This window comes from Cebus imitator, unplaced genomic scaffold (assembly GCF_001604975.1).
Source record: "Cebus imitator isolate Cc_AM_T3 unplaced genomic scaffold, Cebus_imitator-1.0 Scaffold215, whole genome shotgun sequence".
In the NCBI taxonomy this organism is placed as follows: Eukaryota; Metazoa; Chordata; class Mammalia; order Primates; family Cebidae; genus Cebus; species Cebus imitator.
In genome coordinates this window covers 1,470,387-1,492,328 of record NW_016107530.1, presented here as the reverse complement: position 1 = coordinate 1,492,328, position 21,942 = coordinate 1,470,387, and the positions used below count along the sequence as shown (strand labels likewise).

Genomic DNA, 21,942 nt, shown 5'->3' with positions numbered 1-21,942 from the left:
CATGTGCAGCCTGGTGGTGCTGGGGGGGTTTGAGTGATAATTGCTTATCATGGCAGTGGTTCTTGACCAGGATCAATTTTGCACCCCCCCCCCCCGGCGACATTTGGCAATGTCTAGAGACTTTTGGGTTGTCACACCTGATGAGTTCTGCTGACATCTAGTAGGTGGAGGTTAGGGATGCAATGAAATACCCTACAATGTACACAGTCTCCCGAACCGAGAATTATCTGGCCTAGAATGTCAGTAGAGCTGAGGTTGAGAAACTGGTCTGAAGTTTCTTACCATAGATACCTACATATCTGTGTAGTCTGTGCTTTCTTATGGGCAGGGGAGTGATTCTTTTCTTGGAGGATAACGTGTCTGTTATTGTCTCACTTGGGGTTATTTTGTACATGGGTCAAGCCTTGCTGCTCAGGAATATATACTGAAGAGTGTGCAGTGTGCATGATCTTCTATAGCAGTGCAGAATTCTTAAGAAATGCTTTCCTTTGCAACATTTCTGCACCACTCTTGTTTTGCAAACAGCAGGCTTCCCTCAGTTCTGTTTTTGGGTACAAAAATTAAATCTTTTCAGGTCCCCGAGCCTCTTTGTCTGTGACTCATGAATCTTTTTCAGGGATGCTTGCTTTCTGAATCTCAAGTGGGATTTAAGTAATAAACTGAAAAAGTGACCTTCGGGGCTCTGTTCTATTGTTAGAGCCTCATGTCTCGTTTGTAGGATTTGCTAGAAGAAAGGGAAAATCACTGGGATGGGTAGATAGGACATTAAAAAGTTGGTTGACGTTTGAGTTGCCATTGTAGGATGAGCACTGTATTTGGCATTCTCCTCATGTTATAAGTGAAACAGATCTATAATAATTTCCACAGCCTTTGGTTTAAAGCAAAAGGGAGTTCTAAACAGAATCCAAATCCCAGTATTTGACTTAGCTTTTCAGTCTATGTGTCAGGAATTTTTAGTAATATTTGTCTTCTTAATTAGGTTTTACCCAATCTAATATTATATACAGTTTGTACACATTGATGGCAGAATTGAGAATCAGCCTGTGGATAAGGATTTCCAAAGGGAATTGATATGAATCAGTCTGTATGTGTAAACCTACAGAACACAATTACTGAGAGAAAAACCATGCTGTGGGGGAAGGGGAGATAGGGGCCCTCTGAGAAGATGGAATAGCGAAGGCTGTGAGTAGTTTGTGGATATGTCAGTCATATCTTGGCATACTACAGCAACATACTAGGGGATCAAGGGACTATTTACAAGGCTGAGCAGGTTTAAGGAAAACATCTAGGTAAAACATCTAGGGGCTAGCTAGCAACAGGAGAGCCATGATCACTCTTAAGCCTGTGAGAGGGCAAGGAAGGGAGTCGTTTCTGGAACTTTGAGAGAGTTGAGATGAAGGAGAAGGTAACCTGTAGGAATCCCAGCCAGTGACCCAGCAGGAAGGAAATCAAGGGGAGTAAATACTTCAAAGTCTTTTCCTACCCTCTGATCTGCTATAGCCTCCCGTTGGTCTAACCCAACTGGAAACCAAAGGTTAAGAAGTCTGGTTGATATAGGTCAGAGGGTTATATCCGGAGGCACATAGCACAGCTGGAAAAGGCTAGGTGGAGGATCTGGAGGAGGAGATCATCTGGAGGGGAGAACACCCAGCATGCTGGAGTTCAGGTCAAGTTCTTCTTAAAAGGCACAAATGAGGAGATAATTGTTGAACAGAAGCTTGAAGGTGGATAGGACATGGATTGTTATAGAAAGGGCATGTTCTCACTGATTGTAGCAGGATAGATTCAGAGACACACAGTTGCCACAGCTTTGACAAGCCCAGATCTGCTTTGTTCCAGTAGTAGCCTTAGAATCTTAATTGCTTGAAGGGCTTTTAGAAGTTCTGCAGTCCAGCTTTCTTGCTGCCTAGGGATCCCTCTACTCCCTGTCAGAAGTGAGTGCTGCATACTTTCTCAGGGAGTTCTTTACACTGTTGTTCAGCTTTACTTTTTAGAAAATTTTTCATGTGTCCAGATCACTGAATGCATCAGCTAGAATTAGGTTTGAGTGTATATAACAAAAACTTAAAGTAATAGATATTTTTTTTAAAGATATAAATGTGTTTCTTTAAAGTAAGGGAAAACTGGCTGGCACGGTGGCTCATGCTTGTAATTCCAACACTTTGGGAGGCTGAGGTGGGCGGATCACGTGATGCCAGGAGCTCAAGACCAGCCTGGGCAACATGGTGAAATCCTGTCTTTATTAAAAATACAAAAATTAGCTGAGTGTGGTGGTGGGCGCCTGTAATCCCAGCTACTTGGGAGGCTGAGGCAGGAGAATCACTTGAACCAGGGAGGTGGAGGTTGCAGTGAGCCGAGGTCATGCCATTGCACTACAGCCTGGGTAACAGAGTGAGACTCTGTCTCAAAAAAAAATAAATAAATAAAAATAAAAAATAAATAAAATAGGACATTAAAAAGTTTATTTATTAGAAATACATAAAAAATAGGACATAAAAAATCAAATAAAGAGAAAACAGGAATAGGCAGTCCCTGGCTGGTAAGACCATTCCTGGGTTTTTGGGGCTCCAGGCTGCTCTGTCTTGTCGTTCCATTATCAGTAGTGCATCCCCTCCTGGCCAGGGTAGCTGCCTGGGGTTCCACCTGTCAGGTTCATGTTTCATTCATGAAGAGGAAGAGGAAAGGGAAAAGGAAGGCCTTGCCTTTCTTTTATAAGTAGAAATTCTTTTGGAATTTATTATATGTGCAGAACAGTATAGAAAGCACATATCAGCATTTTAATGAACAATATAAAGAAAACAGTGATACCAGATTAGGAAATAAAACATTTACCTCTAACCCTGTACACTTCACTCTGTTACATATATTTCCTTCCTTCCCCTCAAGGGATAACCACTGCTCTGACTTTTAGAATAATTATTCCCTTGCCTTTTCAAAAATAGTGTTAACCACCTGTGTATGCATCCTAAGTTTAGTTTGTTTTTTTTAACTTGATTTACATGGATGTATATGTATTTTTATTTTTGTGATTTTCCTGTGATGCTCAGTATTCATGAGATTCATCCATGTTATTGCATATAGTGTAAGTTCATTCATTTTCATTGCTGTATATATAGTATTGTGTGACTAAACTGCAATTATTCATTTGACTTATAATTCATATTTGGGTTGTTTCCATTTTGAGGCTTTTTCAAACATTATTGTTATGAACTTTCTTATATAACAAGTGATTACAAGTGAAACAGTTTTTCTGGGATTTATGCCTGAGAGTGGAATTGCTGATTGTAAAGGCATACACCCCTAACTTCACTAGATACTGCTAAACTTTTCTAAAGAGGCCAGTACAATTTATACCACTATCAACAATATGTGAGAGTTCTTATTTCCACCCAACTGGCAAACCTGATATTTATAAAGCTTCTTTTGCCAATGTAGTGAGCGGGGAAAATCTGATTGTAAATCTCCATATGCATTTCCTGATAAGTGATGTGATTAAGTACCCTTTTAAGTGTTTACCAGCCACGTGGATTTTCTGTTTTGTGGCTGCCTCTTCAAGTCATATGCCTTATCAGTTATTTCTCCTTTTTAGTTCTATTATTATTAGATTTTGCTGTATATATGCTGAGGTTTTGTTACTAGGTGCATTCAGATTTAAAATTGTTACATCTTGTAAGTTGAGCTTTTCATATAATTTGCCTGTTGACATAACATAATATCAGTTTTTTGTCATGAAATAGGAAACTGCAAATGCATGGTGAATGAATGAGTTGCCTGTTAGTATAGGCAGAAACTACAGAACAATCCTCCTAGCCCATTATTCAGGCTTTATGTATCAGTGATTTGTTCTGTTATTTTGTAAAGTGAATGAGTCATTTTTGAGTTTAAAAAATCATAGGGCTTTCTTTTTTGAGCCCCAGCTTGCGTACAGTAAAAGACACAGATCTTAATTGTGCAGGACAGTTAATATTCATCTATGAATATACTCCCCAGATCAAGATATTAAACATTTCTAGCGCTCTAGCCAGCTTATGTCCCTTCCCAGTTGATACCTACTGAAGGTAATCATTTTTCTCACCACAGGTTAGTTTTGCTGATTATGAACTTTACATAAAATGGAAAAATACAGTAGATGGTCTTTTATGAGTTCCCTTTTTGCTCAACATTGTGTCTGTGAGATTCAGTCATGTTTTTAGGTAGCACTAGTTTTTCTTGCTGATTGCTGTGTAGTGTTACAGTGTATAACTTCATTGTAACTAATTCTATAGTTGTAGGACATTTAGGTTTCCAATTTTTTGGCTATTGTGAATGACAGTGCTGCCTTCCTGAACATGTCTTGGTAAACATAAAATGTAAATAGAGTTGTTGTATGCAAATATGTACTGCTAAACAGATTTCCAAAGTGGTTGTACTAATTTACACTCCCAGAGAGTTTTCATATATAACTTCTGGATTTAGCTTTGGGCAACAGATGTTAAATTTCTGTCATCTGCATACCACACATGGAGGAGAGCCCTGAGAACTCTTTCCTGAAGCTGTATAGACTTTTATTTTATTTTTTTATTTTCATTTTTTCCAAGATAGGGTTTCACTCTGTTGCCCAGGCAGTAGTGCTCCCTGCAGCCTTCAACTCCGGGGATCTAACCATCCTCATTGAGAAGCCTCAGGTTCCCAAAGTGCTGGGATTATGGGTGTCAGCGACCATGGCCAGCCTGTACAGGCAATTTTAAAATGTGAAATGCCCTTCCTTTTCTGTAATTTTCCCAGAGAGTAAAGCCTACTGCATTCTTGTTTATCTAGTCTATAAATATTAATACACATTTGATGGGAACAAAGCAACCTTAGTTCTGTTTGAGTATGAAAAGGGCCCTGTTAAGGGCAGAATTTAAAATATTTGTGGTAGTTAATTCTCAGGTTAAAATCGTAATCTTCTAGAATGCTTTAGATTCTAAGTGACTGTTGTAGTATAGTTACACTTTATACTCAGTATCACGGGACCATGTTGTTTGAAGGCTTTCGCTGAAGCATTTAATTCCATTCTTTTGAATTCATTTCAGCAGATGGGTCTAAAAAGGAATCGATAATTCTGTATTGAGTTCCAGTCTTAATGGCACTGAATCTTTGAGACAATTGAGGCAAATTGAAAATTCTGTTTTTATATTCCTCCAAAATGGGTTGTAAAGCAAATATAAGGATGCCATGATAAGTCTGCTCCTTGTCCGGCTGTACTGGGTCAGAGTGGAAGAAGGCCTAGGATTCTGTTACCCAGTCCTTTCTGAAAATGTTTTCAAATGCTTTCCCAAGAGTCATGACCACGGCAGTAAACAGTCTGTTTGGCTGACTGAAAACATACAGGTTTATGATCTGTAAAGATAGTAACTGATTTAATCCTGTTTTATAGGTAGGCCAGAGGGCACTTGCAGCCTTCTGATTGATTTAGTAGATTGTTGAGGGTTGAGTTGGCTTAACATCTTTCTTATAAAACTGAGGAACAGCTCGTTATTAAGGTGTTTTATTACCACCATCTGTAAGAAAATACAATGTAGGTATGGGAATCAAACTACTTAAAGCCTCTCCCAGCTCCTTTGTGACTGTGAAGGTTGCTTTTCCTTATTGCTTATTGAAGAGAAAAGGTAAAGGTTTATCATCAGAGAATTCAGGTTCACTGAATATTTAATGATTGTTTATTATCTGCAGTTATTTTCTTATTACCTTATCTCATTTAATATTCACAACAACACTGTGAGTCGATGGTGGTATCTTTTTTTCTTCTGAACTTTTTGTTGAATTATCCCAATGGCATCTGTTTTTGCAGATGAGCAAAATCCAGCTGCATAGAGGTTTCATGTTGTGCCCCACACATCAAACAGCTTCTAAGTGAGAGCTAAAATTAGAGCCCAAGGTTTTGATTACCAGTCCAGACTTTCTAGGACGCCACAGCGGCCTTTCTGTAGAACACATTAACATGACTGAAAGAGTCCACAAGAGCAGTGGTGAGGTGTCAGTTCAAGGGAGTACACAAAGGTCACTGTCCTTTTCAGATATCTGGGTAGTTGCGATAGTATGTGCTTAGGAATTGCTGAAAAAAAAAAAAATAATGTTCTTTAAAAGTTACATCATTTTGGTAGTTAACAGTCCTGATCATCAACTCTTAAAAACGTACCTTTAGACAAGTTATTCTTAGGTAGTTATGGTTGCTTTCGTTTGGAGTCCAGAGCTGTGCTCTCTATTTCTGGAATTACACTTCCCGCTGTCCTTGGCCCATTTAGAAACTTTTTTCAGAAGGCCTTTTACATTTTATTTTTTATTAAAAGAAAGCCTGTGAATCCAAAGAATGTTAGGTGGTTGTTCTTAGCTGAGGGGACATTTGGTGAACACAGATGGAATTGTGAGGTCATGATGCTTTCTTAAGTGTACTGCTCTCACAATTGTGCAGCCATCGCCACGATCAATTTTAGGATGTTTTCCAAAGAAACCCAGTACTCAGCCGTCACTTCTTTATTTCCTTCCCTCCGGTCCTCGGCAGCTACCAGTCTACTTTCTGTAGATCTGCTTAAAGTCAGGACACTTTATGTAAATAGAATCATACAGTAACTATGTGGTCTTTCCTGATTGACTTTTTTCACTTAATGTTTTTAAGGTTCATCCATGAGGTAGCATGGGTCAGAACTGTACTCGTTTTATTGCAGTTATGGGGCTTTTCCTACAGAATTTTAAGTAATGGATATATCTTACAGTGTCTCTTGTTCTCACCTACAGGAGACACAGGGGTCTTGGGCTTACTTTACTTATATAGGACCTTTTGTAATATCGAGGCTATTTCTGTGATTTACTGTAGAACAGAAGTTATTAACTAGGGAATATGGACTGCCTTTAGGATGTCCTGAATTCTTCCTAATTACATAAGGTTATGTTCACAAGCATTTCCTGGGGGTTGGAGGAGTCTGGGGAACAGTGAAGATCTCTAGCTTTTGCTAAAAGGTAGTTTTCAAAAAGTAAAATCCTGACTCTCATACAGATATAAAATGAATGTACGTTGAAGATTTTATTTTACTCTGAAAGAGGAAACCAGGCAGATGTTATAACTAGTTCAAAGGAGAAGTCCAAAGAGCTGCTCATTTATAGATCAGGAATATGAAATGAATGTGCAGATGGAGGCAAAATTACCATCTCTCCTACAGAGAGGAAAGTCAGCTGAACCCTCACCTGACAAGGCAGAATTTGTGTATTTAGAGATGTAGATTAGTTTGCATTGCTATCAGTTATCTACAGCTTTCATAGTTGTAAACAGCCTTCTCATAATCAGAATCTGGTAACCTGGAGGGGTGTCCCAGATAATGCATAATTTTTCCTTGGAAGCCGTAGGGAAAAACTCTCTCAAAGGTGTTTTTTCTCTACTCTCACACCACAGCATTCAACACAGAAGACTTCTATGACCAAATGTGTGGGTTTTTTTCCCCCACACTCTAAGCAGCAGACATCACTGGAGGTAGCATCAGATCCCATGGGTTGAAGGCTCAGTCCCCAAGACTCCCCCACCCCCAACCCATCGCAAGTCTGATCCTTTGAAACGTCTGACTGACTGTCTGCAGGGTGAGGTTCCCACGACCTCTTATTTGGGTTTGATTAATTTGCAGTAACAGTTCACATAGGGAAACATTTAACTTAAGTTTACAGGTTTATTTTAAGGGATATTGCAAAGGTTACAAATGAAGAGATTCATGGGGCGAGGCATAGGGGAAGGGGTTCAGAGCTTCCATCCCCTCCCTGCATGTGCCACCTTCCGGGAACCTCCGTGTGTTCAGCTATCTGGAAGTGCTCTGAACCCTGTCATTTTGGGTTCTTATGGAGGCTTCATTACATAGACAGGATTGACAACCATTTAGAAATGTGACTGGACACAGGGGCATGACCTCATGCTAATAGGCTGACCAGAAATCCAGCAAGGCCTGTCTGTTTAGGTTCTCCTTGGCCTTTCTGTGCAGCCTTCCTTCCTCCAGAATATGGGGCACGACTCTCTTAGGAATGAACATTTTTTGACCCACTATTGGACTAGAGTCTTGCCTTAAGGCAGGTAAAATGAGGAAAGGAGAAGGTCAAGAGAGATTCTGTTTGCTGAGGCCCAAAGTGCCCCAGCATTATAACAAAAGACTGTAACAAGGGCGCTGGGGGTCATGAACCAGGAACCATGGATGTAAACCAGTGTATACATTGAACATCACAGAAGCACACTTTCCCCCTCACTTTCAATAGATTATCAAAAAGTCTGAAACTGTTCCAAATATTAATTTTAAATTAAATTTACTCAGCTTCTTCAGCTTTTAAAAGTAGGTCCTTGGTAATTTCGAAGGTGCACTTTCCATAGGGTGTTTATATAGGTTGAAGGTCAGAGACCCAGGGATAGGTCCCTGCTTATTCTTTTGAGCAGGCTTACGTGTTGGGAATCTCCAGAGAAATAGCTTTAGTTAGGTTACACTTCTCAGCAAATATTCAATATTTTTCAATTCTTACAGCAGTGTGACTGTTGTAGGGAAGGAATTTCTATAAGTGGTTATGAAAAGTCATAAGTGTCTTAACTCTGTGACAAAGATAGAGAATTCTCTTAGTAAGATAAGTATGGGACGGGAGAAGTCAGCTAACCTCTGCCCTTCTTCCCCAATTGTGATATGCTCAGAGAAGTTAGGACTTCTTTCTGTGTGAGAAATATGGATCGTTGCCACTGGATCTTGCTTATTATCCATGAAGTTATCATTTCTAGTGTTCAGAGAATGATGAACCTTATTCGTACTTTGAAATATAACCTTTATACATGTGCACAGTGGTTCATTTAGCTATTTATTGTTAGAGATTCTGGGAGTTCATAGCAAACTTAGCAACATTCCATGTGCAAATTTGTATATTTTTCCCCTCATATCTTACCTGCTTGCCTTAGGCTGGGAGGAGGACAAAATCTGTAATTGCTCTTACCTCTGTGTCCCTCACTGTGTGTTCCTCCGCTTATTGAATTTAGTTTTATGCATTTTAGTCTTCTCTACTAGTATATGCTCCACCTGGTACTTTTAAAAATGCATTTCAGAAGAGAGGTGCTCAGAATTGTTACTAGGTAGATCTAGCATGTGCCTTCACTTGATGCCTTGTCCTGACCACAAGTGAGTTAATAGAAGTGACCATTTAGCAGTGTTTCGGGCTCAGTTTTTAGGAGCCTAGAAGCTTTGGTTTTCCATGAGTGCACTTCTGATGACTTGAGAACATTTCATATTTGTGTCTTTTCTGTGGCCCAGATGGTTTTGTTATTTCAGGGGTAGAAGGATGCTTTGCCTGAATACTCCTGTGCTAAGTGTGGAGCAATTAGTGCTTGGGGAATAGTACTGTGCATACATATCTGATAAGGCATGGCTAGAAGGGAAAATGTAGACTCTTAAGTTTTTTGAGAGGAACTCCTCAGACGCTGGATCTCTTGACTCAACGTAGTGGAATTTTGGGGGAAGCATGTGGTTGGCTTTTTGTCTCCTAGGAAATGATGATTCAGTTTCCTCAGATGTTTCTCACAGTCACTACTGTTGCTTGGAATGGCTGTTTGGTTTTGTTGCTCAATTCTTACTTCTTTAACAACCCAAGGGAATTTTCCCTTTGGGGTTGTGATGTGTTTTTAATGATAAACTTTACTTCCTTTTGAGGCTCTAAAGACAGTAGTGTTTTCTTACCTGTTTACTTTGCACTTTGAAGTTCTATAGACTGTATTATGAAAGAAAATTAGCTTAAATTAGCATTGCTTTCTTTTTTTTTTTTTTTTTCAGGACAGAAGTTGGTAAGAATAAATATACTAACTCTCTGAGTCTCTTCTGTATTTTTTAACTTCACTCCCTAATCTGAGGCTCAGTCCTTAGAGTAACATTTGATCTTAAAACTCTTAAGGCAGTGGGTGAACTGGGTAGAACAGATTTTTCTTTTTCTCAACAGCCCATTCCTGCTTTAAAGCTCAGGTTTATGGTCCTTCTGGAAAAAATATTAAGTGTTGAGTAGTTCAGGAAAACACAAAACAAATTCTTTCTTCTTTGCAGGATTGTGGGGTAGAAGATTTTGATTTTTATTAACATCTGGCCAAAGAATAAATATTAGCCAGGAACAACGAATTGATATCTAGTAGAGTGACGTGACTGGGCCCTCACTGTTAACCAGGGAAGCTTGGTGGATCTTTTCCCTACTACTTGAATGCCAGCTTGGTGTTGGGGTGTCAGTAGTATAAGTCAGCTATTGGGTCATTTTTTAATAGAAGAAAAGGTTGAGGAAGAGAAGGGAGTCTTAAGTAGGGTTGCCTATGAGAATCACCCGAGGGAGGTTTACAAGATACACATTTCTGGGCTCCATTCTGTACTCAGTGATGCTCTGGGTGGGATATTCTGACCCAAGAAGATGATTCATCCAGGAATCATGCTTCTTGTGGTGGTAGGGGGGAACCTGCAGGAGCCGAGGCAAGGTTCTGAGGCCTCAGTCTACTCTCATATAAATATAGAATTAGAAAAGAATTAAAGATATAGTTACAGTTACTCCTATATATAATCATAATCACATAACTATTCACATGTAATCATAAATATAGACATATATAGTCATATAACCTTTAATCTTACTAATAAGTCTCAGGTCAAGAAGCATGGGACTGAAGTGGCATTGGAAAAAGAGGTGACCCAAAGGCAAGATGCCCTAAGTCCTCTGTCATGCTTGCGTAAGGGTGTGTGCTGGAGGATGCCTTGGCTGTGTGGCAGCTCCAGCGCTGTGAAAGTGCCTGCTGTTTAGCCAGCTAGGGAAGGAGACGTCCAAAATGGCTGAGACATCTCCTTCCTTGGGGAAGTTAGGAGAAAACTCTGCTCTTCCAAGCTCTTGTGGTAGGCCTGACGGTTGTCAGGGAGACCCACAGACATCCGGGGGCTTAACTGTCTCTATGTGATGCTGTGCTTCAGCGGTCACATTCCAAGTCTACTCTCATGTTCTGCTTCTGTGCCTGGTTCCTCTCTTTCTCAGAAGATGAGAATTAGTAATAGTAACATAAATCTTAGTGACTTTGTTATTTTTTGACAAGTATGAAAAAAGTGCTGATGTCTTAAATTTTCTCCTTGCCTCGACTTCTTGAAAATCCTGAGCCCCCATCTTCAAGACATGTGATTTACCTGACCCTGTCACTGACCACCATTACCTCATCCTACCTACCCTTCCCCTGCTTCATATTCAATAAAAGAGTGTCCAGGCACTCAGGACCACTGCTGGACTCCACGCTTTGGCTGGCAGTGGACCCCTGGGCCCAAACTCTCTTTTCTCTCTCTTTGTGTCTTGTGTCTTTATTTTCACAGTTGTTCATCTCCACATCAGCAGGGAGGGGCTCACAGGATCCTTTAGGGCTGGACCCTACATTCTTGGATGATATTGTTGTACCCCACTGGTTTAATGGAAAGAATATTGAACAAGAAATTAGATTCTCATGGGGGCTATGCCTCTAGTTTGAAACCAGGGAAGGCACATTTTTGTGGTAATCTATGGCCTCAGTTGTTTCATCACTGAAAGGGATCGGACTCTAGGTGGTCTCTAAGTTTCCTTCAAACCAGGAACATTTTGGAATTTTGAAGACAACGCTTCTGAAGTACCTTTCACACTAATTTCTTTCAGTCTTTCTTTTGTAAGCAGATAAATAGTATGAGTGTAAGTCTCTAGCTCAGAGAAGAATGAAGTTTGCAGTTCGAGAAGGCCATGCAGTTCACTTCCCCAAAATGCTCAGCCCTTGTAGGACACTGAGATTATCTGGCAATTCTGTATGCCTTCACTGGGAGTGTAGTGAAGATGAGGGTGTTTCCTTTGGCTCTTGGAGTAAACTAGCTGTCAGGACAATGAGAACTGTTGGTCTTCTGATTTGTGCTGCTGATAGTTTGGTTGTGGAAAACTAAGCAGTGGAAAAAACAATGCATTTTGAACCAGAAGATTTGAGTCCTGGCTCTGCTATTTCTAAGCTTTGTGACCTATAGGCCTCAGTGTCTTCATCTGTGAAGGACAGATTCAGCTCTGATGGCCTATGATATGGTGAACCTTATGAACTTGTTGGCAGAGTGCCACTGTGTGCAGGGTCCAGTTACAGATAACGAGCCATTCTCCTCTGCAGATTCAATACACTGCTGCTGTGTCTTGCTAAGCTTAAATAGGTGAGATGTGGGAGAGGAGAGGCAGAAATGTCCTAGGATCTTGCAAAACAAAACTGTCAAAAGTATAGGCAGTATCATAATTATTTTACTTTTTTTGAATAAATGTTGAAGATGCCGTTTTAGGCAGTGTAAGATGTAAGACTTATATCCTCCTCCTAATTGGTATTCTTATCTTCACCCAGTACCATAGACAGTTCATATATTAAAATTATTTGGTTATTCTCCCTAACTAGAGTTGAATCCTTTCCTTCTGGGACAAATCAGCTCACAATGCAATTGGCTAATGCAGTTTGGGCCTGACTGGCTGTTGAGAAATACCCTGGGTTGAGGCATACTGGATACGTGGCACGTTAGAAATGCAAAGAAGACGTTGTACAGGAGAGTGAAGGTGAGCTTTCTGCAGGGAAGTAGCTTTCCTAGAAACCTGACTTTATAGTGAACCTGTAGAGATCAGTAAAATCATTAGGGCATGCTGTTTTGGACACTTCCTCAAGTGAATAACAGACTTAGATTCAGGGTCCTGGGTCTCTGTTGTGGTCCAGCAAGCCACATTCAGATAAGGAGGCAGTTTGAGAGGTACAGTTGTTATGGAAGCCTGAGAAAACTGGTTTGTGTGCACTTCAGTTTTGATCATACAGCCTTCACTTACTTAGCATTGTGTAATAATCCACTGAGGAAAATTGCTACATTTTCCTTGGCAGGAAATCTGTGTGTCTGTGGCAGTTCAGAAATTATTTGTAGAATGGGTCAGCCTGTCAGCAGGAATGTTTTTCTTTGATCTTCAGCCTATTTTTCTTTAATGTGAACAGAACAGTGAAGAGAATACATTGGAATATCTTGTTGGCTTCCTGTTTGGCTTTACTTACAGCTCTTTGGTTTTCTTCTTTTAGGTCATACTTTTCCAATTAATATTTAGATATTTATAATGTTTGGAAGCCCTGAGAGATGGTTCCAGATATCTTGTGGAATTCAACCCTGAGTGTGAAGTCCTAACTTTGTCACATTCTATCAGTTTGACTAAGCAAGTCACTTAACATTTCTTGACTTCAGTTTTCTCCATCTATAAAGTTACACTGCACATTCTCTTTCGTTTTCTTTTCTGTTGAGATAGAGTCTTGCTCTGCTGCCTAAGTTGGATTGGAGTGCAGTGGCATGCTCATGGCTCAGTGCAGCCTCAAGCACCTGGGCTCAAGTGATCCTTCTGCGTCAGCCCACTGAGTAGCTGGGACTACAGAAGTGTAACACCATATCTGTTTTTTCTTTTTTTTTTTTTAATTTTTAAAAAATTTTTTGTAGGGATGGGATCTTGTTATGTTGCTCAGGCTGGTCTTGAACTCCTGACCTCAAGGGATCCTCCTGCCTTAGCCTCCCAAAATGCTGGGGTTACAAGTACTTTATAATGTATAAATGGCCTGTACATTCTTAATCTAATAGCCTCATGAGGTTATTACATAAAGTAACATGAAAGCCATTTAGAGTTTTAAGTTGTATAAATATTACCGTGTGTTCTCATTAATTAAATTAAATCTTAAGAAATTTAAAAAATAAAATTTTTATAAAATAAGTTTATTTAAAAAATTTTAATTTAGTTAAAATTTAATGCTTTTTTTCTTTTCTTTTTAAAATATTTATTTATTTATTTATTTATTATTTTTTGAGACAGAGTCTTGCTCTGTTGCCCAAGCTGAAGTGCAGTGGTGTGAGCTTGGCTCCCTGCAACCTCTGCCTCCAAGGTTCAAGTGATTCTCATGCCTCAGCCTCCTGAGTAGCTGGAAGTACAGGCATACACCACCATGCCTGGCTAATTTTTGTATTTTTAGTAGAGATGGGGTTTTGCCATGTTGGCCAGGCTGATCAGGTGATCCACCACCTTGGCCTACCAGAGTGCTCAGATTACAGGTGTAATAAATTGGTACTGAAGCAATTTAATAATTTTTGTATTTTTAGTAGAGACGGGGTTTTGTTCGAACTTCTGACCTTAGGTGATCCACCTGCCTTGGCCTCCCAGAGTGCTGGGATTACAGGTGTGAGCCACTGCGCTTGGCCAAATTAAAAAGTTAATACTTTTCAAGTGCTTCACTCTCTCCTGTGCATGTTGTCATGGCTTCTTCTTCTAAATTAGTTTTATTTCCTCTGTAATCAGAGGGTCACCAAATCTTTAAGTTTTAGAGGGAAAGGTTTTTAGTGAAACGTGTGGGTGAACTCTGATCCCTGTAAAATAGTGCCTTCATACAGTAGGCACTCCAAAAATAATTGTTGAACGACTGAAACTGTTAAATAGCAGTAGGCATATTTGTAGCAGAGAGAACGTTACAGAGCAGAGCTCTTTATAGGTTGGCATGTAGATAGCTCTGAGAGACTCCCTGAATGGAGATGCCATTGCTTTTGAATAAAACAAATATACATGGTGCCTTAGTCCATTTTCTGCTGTGATAGCAGAATACCACAGACTAGGTAATTATAGACAGTAGAAATTTATTTGGCTTGTGGTTCTAGAGGCTGGGAAATCCAAGAGCATGGCACTGATACCTGGTGAGTGCCTTCTTGCTACGTAATAACATGGTAGAAGGGCAAGTGAGCACATGAGCTAGAGATGGGCCAAGACATCATCCTTTATCAGGAGCCTACTTCCAAGATAATGGCATTAATCCACTCATAAGGGCAGAACCCTCCTGATCTAAATCACCTCTTAAAGGTCCCATCTCTCAACACTGTTACAATGGCAATTAAATTTCGACGTAAGTTTTAGGGCAGACATTCAAATCATAGCAGGTAGTTAGCCCTGTTGAATAATGGAGAAAGTATTGTATTAGCTCCAAGGAAGGATGCGTCCTCCAGATGGCTTTCCTCTTTTAGTAATGTTTATTTGTAGAGTGTTTCTTTAGGTATAAATTGGTGCTGAAGTAATTTAATAAGGAAAAAATATCCCTGCCTAATTGGTATTTGGTCATTAGCAGTACCAGTTCTTTTTTTTTTTTTTTTTGAGACGGAGTTTCGCTCTTGTTACCCAGGCTGGAGTGCAATGGCGCGATCTCGGCTCACCGCAACCTCCGCCTCCTGGGTTCAGGCAATTCTCCTGCCTCAGCCTCCTGAGTAGCTGGGATTACAGGCACGTGCTACCATGCCCAGCAATTTTTTGTAGTTTTAGTAGAGACGGGGTTTCACCATGTTGACCAGGATGGTCTCGAGCTCTTGACCTCGTGATCCACCCGCCTCGGCCTCCCAAAGTGCTGGGATTATAGGCATGAGCCACTGCGCCCGGCCTCAGTACCAGTTCTTGAAGAAGGTTTTTTGGAGGTAGCAGGGGATGGATAGTGCTACTGTTGGAATTTTGCTTATGAAATCTTTTGCTCTCTTGAAGTGATTTGGAGATTAAAAGAATTTAGTATCATTGGGGATAGCTGTGGTCTACTGTCAGTAAGAAAGTAATCATGATTGGATATCCTGGGCACATTACTTCAGATCATATTCCTAACCTCACAAAAATGTTAAGAGAATAAATCGTAAGTATACAAAGCACTGAGATTGTGTAGAGTGGAAAATAACATTGGTGTTATCTCCCTCACTGTATTACACAACCACATTCTAAATTTAAGGAAGCCAGAAGTAAAATTGCTCTGAGGCACTGGTTTTAAAACTGCAGATTATGATCCATTTAGAAGGACACAAAATCAATAGTAGGTGAAGCTTTAAAAAATGATGGAAGAAATAGAAATGTGAGTACATTACAATTAATAAGGTGTTAAGTATTTTGGAAACTTTGGTTTTGGGTCTTTCTGTTTCTACATGTATTAGATTGTGTTGTAAAATACATTTCTGTGCGAATGTATTTTATAACACAATCTCATACACATAGAATCTAATAGACATATTAGAAGTTTGAAACTCGTGGTCTGACAAGTATTATACCCCAAATTGACAATATTTGTCACCTTCTGCTGTCAGGTACATTCATGAAAGGATCTTGGTCCCTTAAAGTGAAGGCTGAAAGAGTTTGATGTCATTTGGGAGAGTGGGCTACCAAACTCCCATAAATTCTAGGAGCTGACTTTTGTCTAGTGATTAGGATTATTGAGTACTATTTTGATGCCTTTTGGGCATCATCTGAAATGTAATGATTGGATTGGAAATGGAATAAACAAGAGAAAGGCTAGTTTACTCATGATTTGACAATAGCTCTTTAAAGTAGTGAATATTATGAGTATTCCTACACTAAGGTTTATCAGAGTTTGTTTTTTTCCTTGAATATTATACTTTTTAAAATACTTATTACATAATTTACTATCATTCACTGGGCAAAGAATTTTTTTTTGTTGGTTTTTTTGTTCTAGAGGAATACCTTTCCAATTTTATAACAGTGAAGGAAGGAATGTTTTGCTTGTAGAAACTGTAACTAAAACTACTGTTCTGTGAAGCAAGGGTTGGAGATAAGCACCCTGTCCCCTGTCCCCACCCAGGCACACACATATCCAGATACAGCTTATTTTGACTGTATTATTCTTGTGTTTCTTCTTCTAGATAAAGACATAAAGGTTGGAGAGATAATTAACCTGGAGTTGCACACTAAGCTCGTGGTCTTCATGGATGATCATTCATAGTTCTTGTATTTCCAGAGACAGAATACATTAATAAAGTTGAAATAAACAGAAGCCTAAGAATTATAACTATGTATATGCAGAGATACATAGGCAAAAAAAGTACTGCTATAAGTAAAAAGACATAGTGGGAATAGTAATTATAATCACATTAACTTCTGTGCCACCTCTCTCTAGATCAGGAGTGTCTAATCTTTTGGCTGTCCTGGGCCACATTGGAAGAAGAATAATTGTCTTTGGCCACACAGAAAATACACTAACACTAATGATAGCTAAAAAAAAAATAATAATAATTGCAAAAACATTTCAGAATGTTTTAAGAAAGTTTACAAATATGTTCTCGGCTGCATTCCGAGCTGTCCTGGACTGCATGTCAGACAAGCTTGATCTAGAGGTTTATCTATAGTCATGACCTAACTATATAATTTTAGTATGTTATACATGGTACCAAATATTCAAGGTAGATCCTGCCAAGAACATAAATTGTAAAAAGGAAACTCTTGGGATGCTGCTGGATTGTAATGTGTTAATCCTCTGCCCATGAATACTGAAAATCAAGAATTGAAAAAGTACTGAATACTGAGTCAAGAGCCATGTGTTCCTAGACTCCACTTAATCACAAGCATGTCTGTAAGAGCATAGGCATGTCATTTCACTGTGGGGTCTCTGCTTGTAAAGTGAAAATGTTAGACTCGATCTCCCAGATTCCCTTCAGCTCTTAGATTCTGCGCTTCCCAAGGGCTGGAGTATTGCATCAGGACCCAGCCTGGGGTTTGTGCCGTTTTCAAGGCCCTAAGGAACTGCATCATCTTTTATTCCAGGGAGATAGGATATGTTACTCCACAGAGCCCGATAATGCAGTGAGCTGTTGGTGTTGTAAGTTGCATCTTCATTGGGGACTGAGCCTAGGTTGTTTTAGTAACCTAGAAGGAACTTAGAATGATGCCAGGAGATGTAATTTCTGTGATCAACTAGTTACCTCCTCAAAAGCTTGTCAGGACCCATCCAATTGGACTGTCATTCTGTCTTTGGTGTTAAAGAATTTAGATACATCTCCTTTTAAAGGATTCCCTTTGAATTTAAGGATTGCCATTATCTTCTTAAGAATCCAAGTAAATACAAAAAATATATATTATTGCTGAATATAATTTTTTAAATGTTAATGAGGAATGTCTTTGTATTTTTAAATGTTAGTGAGGAATGTCTTTATATCTTAATTTTAAGGCTTTTAAAAATTAGGTTGCATTTGCTGGTTCTTTGCTGTCTCCCTAAAACTGGTTATATCACTTTTTTGTTCAGTGCTGTGAATTGTTGATAATATCTGTAGTCATCTTTTGACAATGGTAACCTATTTTCTGGGTGAATTAGGAATTTGTATCACCAGAAGAAAAGCTAATCTGAATGATTGTTCTTTCATCATCTCATTCATACACAGCATTTAACCATCTGGCTTGACCACAGCTTTCACACTAGACAAGTCTATGTAATGATAGACATCATGACATACCTTTGATGATAGACTCCTCTGATCTTTCCCAGGTTTTGGCTGGTATTGCCATTGTTTTGGATAGAGGTTGTTGATGTAACAGTGGGCTCTGGGGAATGACCACCAAGAACTATTGGGGAATTGCAGATAAACTGTCTCCATGGATAGCCCTCCAGGGAGCTTAATAGTTGTCTAATGTTAATTACCTTATACCACAGTCTAATTACTAAGAGTATTGTCTGAGTCCATTCAGGCTGCTGTAACAAAACACCATAAACGTGGTAGCATATAAACAACAGAAATCCATTTCTCTCAGTTCTGGAGGCCGAGAAGCCCAAGATCAAGGCAGCAGCAAATATGGTGCCTGATGAGCCCTGCTTCCTGGAAGGTGGCCTTCGTAAAAGTGGTTCATAGAAAATGTCTTCTCACTGTGTCTTCATATGATAGAAGGGGCAAATTTGCTCTCTGGGAATCTCTTTTATAAAGTCACTAATCTTATTCACAAGGCTTCTGCCTTTGTGATCTAATGACTCCCTCCTCAAAGACTCCCTCTTCCTCTCACCATCAGCTTGAGGGTTAGGTTTTAACATACAAATTTTGGGGAAGGGCATAAACATTCAGTCCACTGCAGGTATAAATGTTTTCAACAAACATTTGTTGAGTATTTGTCCTTCTTCTAAGCTTTCATGCTCCTACTAGAACATTGTATGTGGATATCCAATAGGAATGTTAGTATCATTATCTTTTTCTCAAAACATCTTCTACCTTCGTTACGTTCCCTTCCTCTTCTAGTCTTACCATAGTTAATAATGATATTAACTATTAACATCATAGTTAACCCGTCTCTCGAACTTGAACTTGAAAATTTTGAATAATCTCTATACTCACACCTGGTAAAATGACTCATATACTTAAAAATCCATGCCTTTTGTTTTGTTTTATTGCTCTTGTTTGTAATTTACTTATTTTTACTTGATACTGTGTTCTGGAAATATTTTTGTGTAGTTCCTGTAGATCTGTCTTCTTTTTAACGTTTCCTAGTATGGGTACATAAAATACATGTATTATAGTTTATTTAACTATTCTTCTCTGGATAGACATTTACATTATTTTTTTCCTTTTGTTACAGAGAATACTGAAATGAATATCCTTGAACATGTTTAGTTGTTTGCATGTGCAAATATGTAGATGTCAAAAAGTAGGATTGCTAGGTCAAAATGAATATACGTTTAAAATGTTAATAGATACCAACACATTGCTTTACAAAAGTTCCTATCAGTTTTTCTAAGTCTTTTTAAAATATGGACTACATTAGCCCAGTCTTGCATTTCTGTTAAGAAATACCTGAAACTGGGTAATTTATAAAGAAAAGAAGTTTAATTGGCTCATGATTCTGCATATTTGTACAGACATGGCTTCAATATCTGCTTCTGGTGAGGCCTCAGGAAGCTTGCAATCATGGTGGAAGGTGAAGTTTAAAGCAGGCACGTCACATGGCAAGAGTAAGAACAAGAAAGAGGGGAGAGGTTCCAGACTTTTAAACAACCAGATCTACATGAGCTAACTGAGAAATAACTCATTTATCACCAAGGGGATGGTGCCAAACCATTCATGGAAGATGTCCCCCATGATCCAGTCACCTCCCTCCAGACCTCATCTCTAATATTGGGAATCATACTTCAACATGAGATTTGGAGGATAGGCATCCAAACCGTGTCATGGACCCAGTATACTTCTCCCAGCCTCAGGGCTCTGATTTCAGTGTTTACTCACTTACTTGGGCACTGTCAGCCACTGTCCAAGTTTGTATTCAGTATAAATTGTGTGCTGGGCACTCTGCCACATGTTGGGGATTTAGCACAGGATGGCACAGAGATGGTCCCTGCCATCGTGTAGCTTACACTTTACCACATAGAACTTTTGCCATACGCAGACTCTCTTTATGCACTTGCAGCTGCAATCCTCTCTTCCGGGTGTGACCTTCTTCCTTTTAACTTTTCTACCTAGAGAATTTTCTTTTACCTTTTTAACTGGCTTAAATTTTACCCTCTGTCGTTATTTTTATCCCTTCTTAGTTAGATGGGCCTTCCTCAGTGCTCCATCTTGGCGCTCATATGCCTTTTGTGGCTATTCCCCTGAGGAGTTTTTGTGATTTGTTTTTATATGTGTGGGCCTTTGTGTGTGTATAGACACATGTCTACCTCTTGGATTAGATTGTAAACTCACTATAGACTTGGAACTATGATATGTACCTGAACACTTCCCTAGCTTACTGCCTTCGGCCCTGAAAATGCTTAATCAATATTGATTAAGTGAATGAATAACAAACTATAAAACGACCTTAGTTTGTACAGGGCACTGTAGGGGATTGTAGATATGAATAGAACTGGTCTGTCTTAAGGGACCTAACCATATAGTCAGGGAGATAAGAAACAGATGAGTAGACTGCAAGGCAGGTTGTGATAAGCTCTGTATAGGACTTATCACGGATGAGTGCTGGAGAAGAATTTAAAGGGAGAGAGGAATTCTCCTAAATGAGATACTCTGATAAGTTTACAGAGAACTGGATTTTTTTTCTTTCTTGTACCAGATGTTGTGAGGAATGTACATGCTGATAAGATACTGTTGCTGATTAAGAGATTTATAGTGAATTAAGGCCTTAGAGCAGGCATCGGTAAATTGCGGCCTATGGGCCAGATCTGGCTATATGCCTGGTTTTATATGGCCCATGTGCTAAGAATGATTTTTCCATTTTAAAAATTGTTAAAAGAATATTTTGTGAACATGAAAATTATATGAAATTCAAATTTTTGTGTCCATAATTACATTGTTTTGGAACACAGCCATGTTCATTTGTTGACGCACTAAATGTGACTGCATTTGCGCTCCAGCAGCAGAGATGAGTAGTTGTAAAGGAGAGCCTTTGGTTTACAACAGTTAAAGTATAAAATCATTTAGTATCAGGCTCATTCCAGAACCAGTTTGCTGACCACTGGGGTACAGAATAGGAAAGATTCAAATAGGGAAGAGAAATGACATTCAAACTGGGGATATTAGTTTGAGTTAAGAGACTGGGACAGTGATACTGACAGTCACACAGAAACCTTAGGGCTAAAGTGACGATCTAGCTTAACCCTCTTATTGTACAAAATAGGCACAAAATCAAAAATATTCTCAAAGTCCACTAGCTCTTAAGTGGCAGTGGAGTGCTGCTGGAGTGACTGGTACAGAAGTCTTGAGGGCTGTAGATGATGATAAGATTATTGCTGAAGAAGGGCAAGATCAGGAATGACCTTGCCCTTGAAAAATGAGAGTTGAAGTACAAACTAAGAACAAACTTCTTTTCTCTCTCAAAATGTAATGTTTCTATTTTTCTCTTGTATTTCTAGAAGGCCTTTGAGCCCTACTTAGAGATTTTGGAAGTATACTCCACAAAAGCCAAGAATTATGTAAATGGGCATTGCACCAAGTATGAGCCCTGGCAGCTAATCGCATGGAGTGTCGTGTGGACCCTGCTGTTAGTCTGGGGATATGAGTTTGTCTTCCAGCCAGAGAGTAAGTATGCTGTCTCCTCTGTAAAGGTATAGTGGTGTGTCACTAGCCTCAAACTCATTGCTGACAGATAGGACTAATTTATTGCCTTTTGGTGTGGTTCTTTTTTTTTTTTTTTTTTTTT

General features: G+C 39.3%; 1 protein-coding gene across 4 annotated transcripts in view; it reads left to right on the top strand.

The window, feature by feature from the left end:
• SGPL1 (sphingosine-1-phosphate lyase 1) overlaps positions 1–21,942 on the top strand; it is an 82,784-nt gene that overhangs the window by 27,699 nt on the left and 33,143 nt on the right. For 3 of the 4 annotated variants that reach the window (XM_037745828.1, XM_017548847.2, XM_017548848.2), the window contains exon 3: positions 21,656–21,821. In XM_037745828.1, the coding sequence (XP_037601756.1) occupies positions 21,656–21,821 (166 nt within the window). Of the gene's footprint in view, positions 1–3,991; positions 4,081–21,655; positions 21,822–21,942 lie in introns of those variants that run through there. The other variant, XM_037745829.1, reaches the window with a different exon arrangement.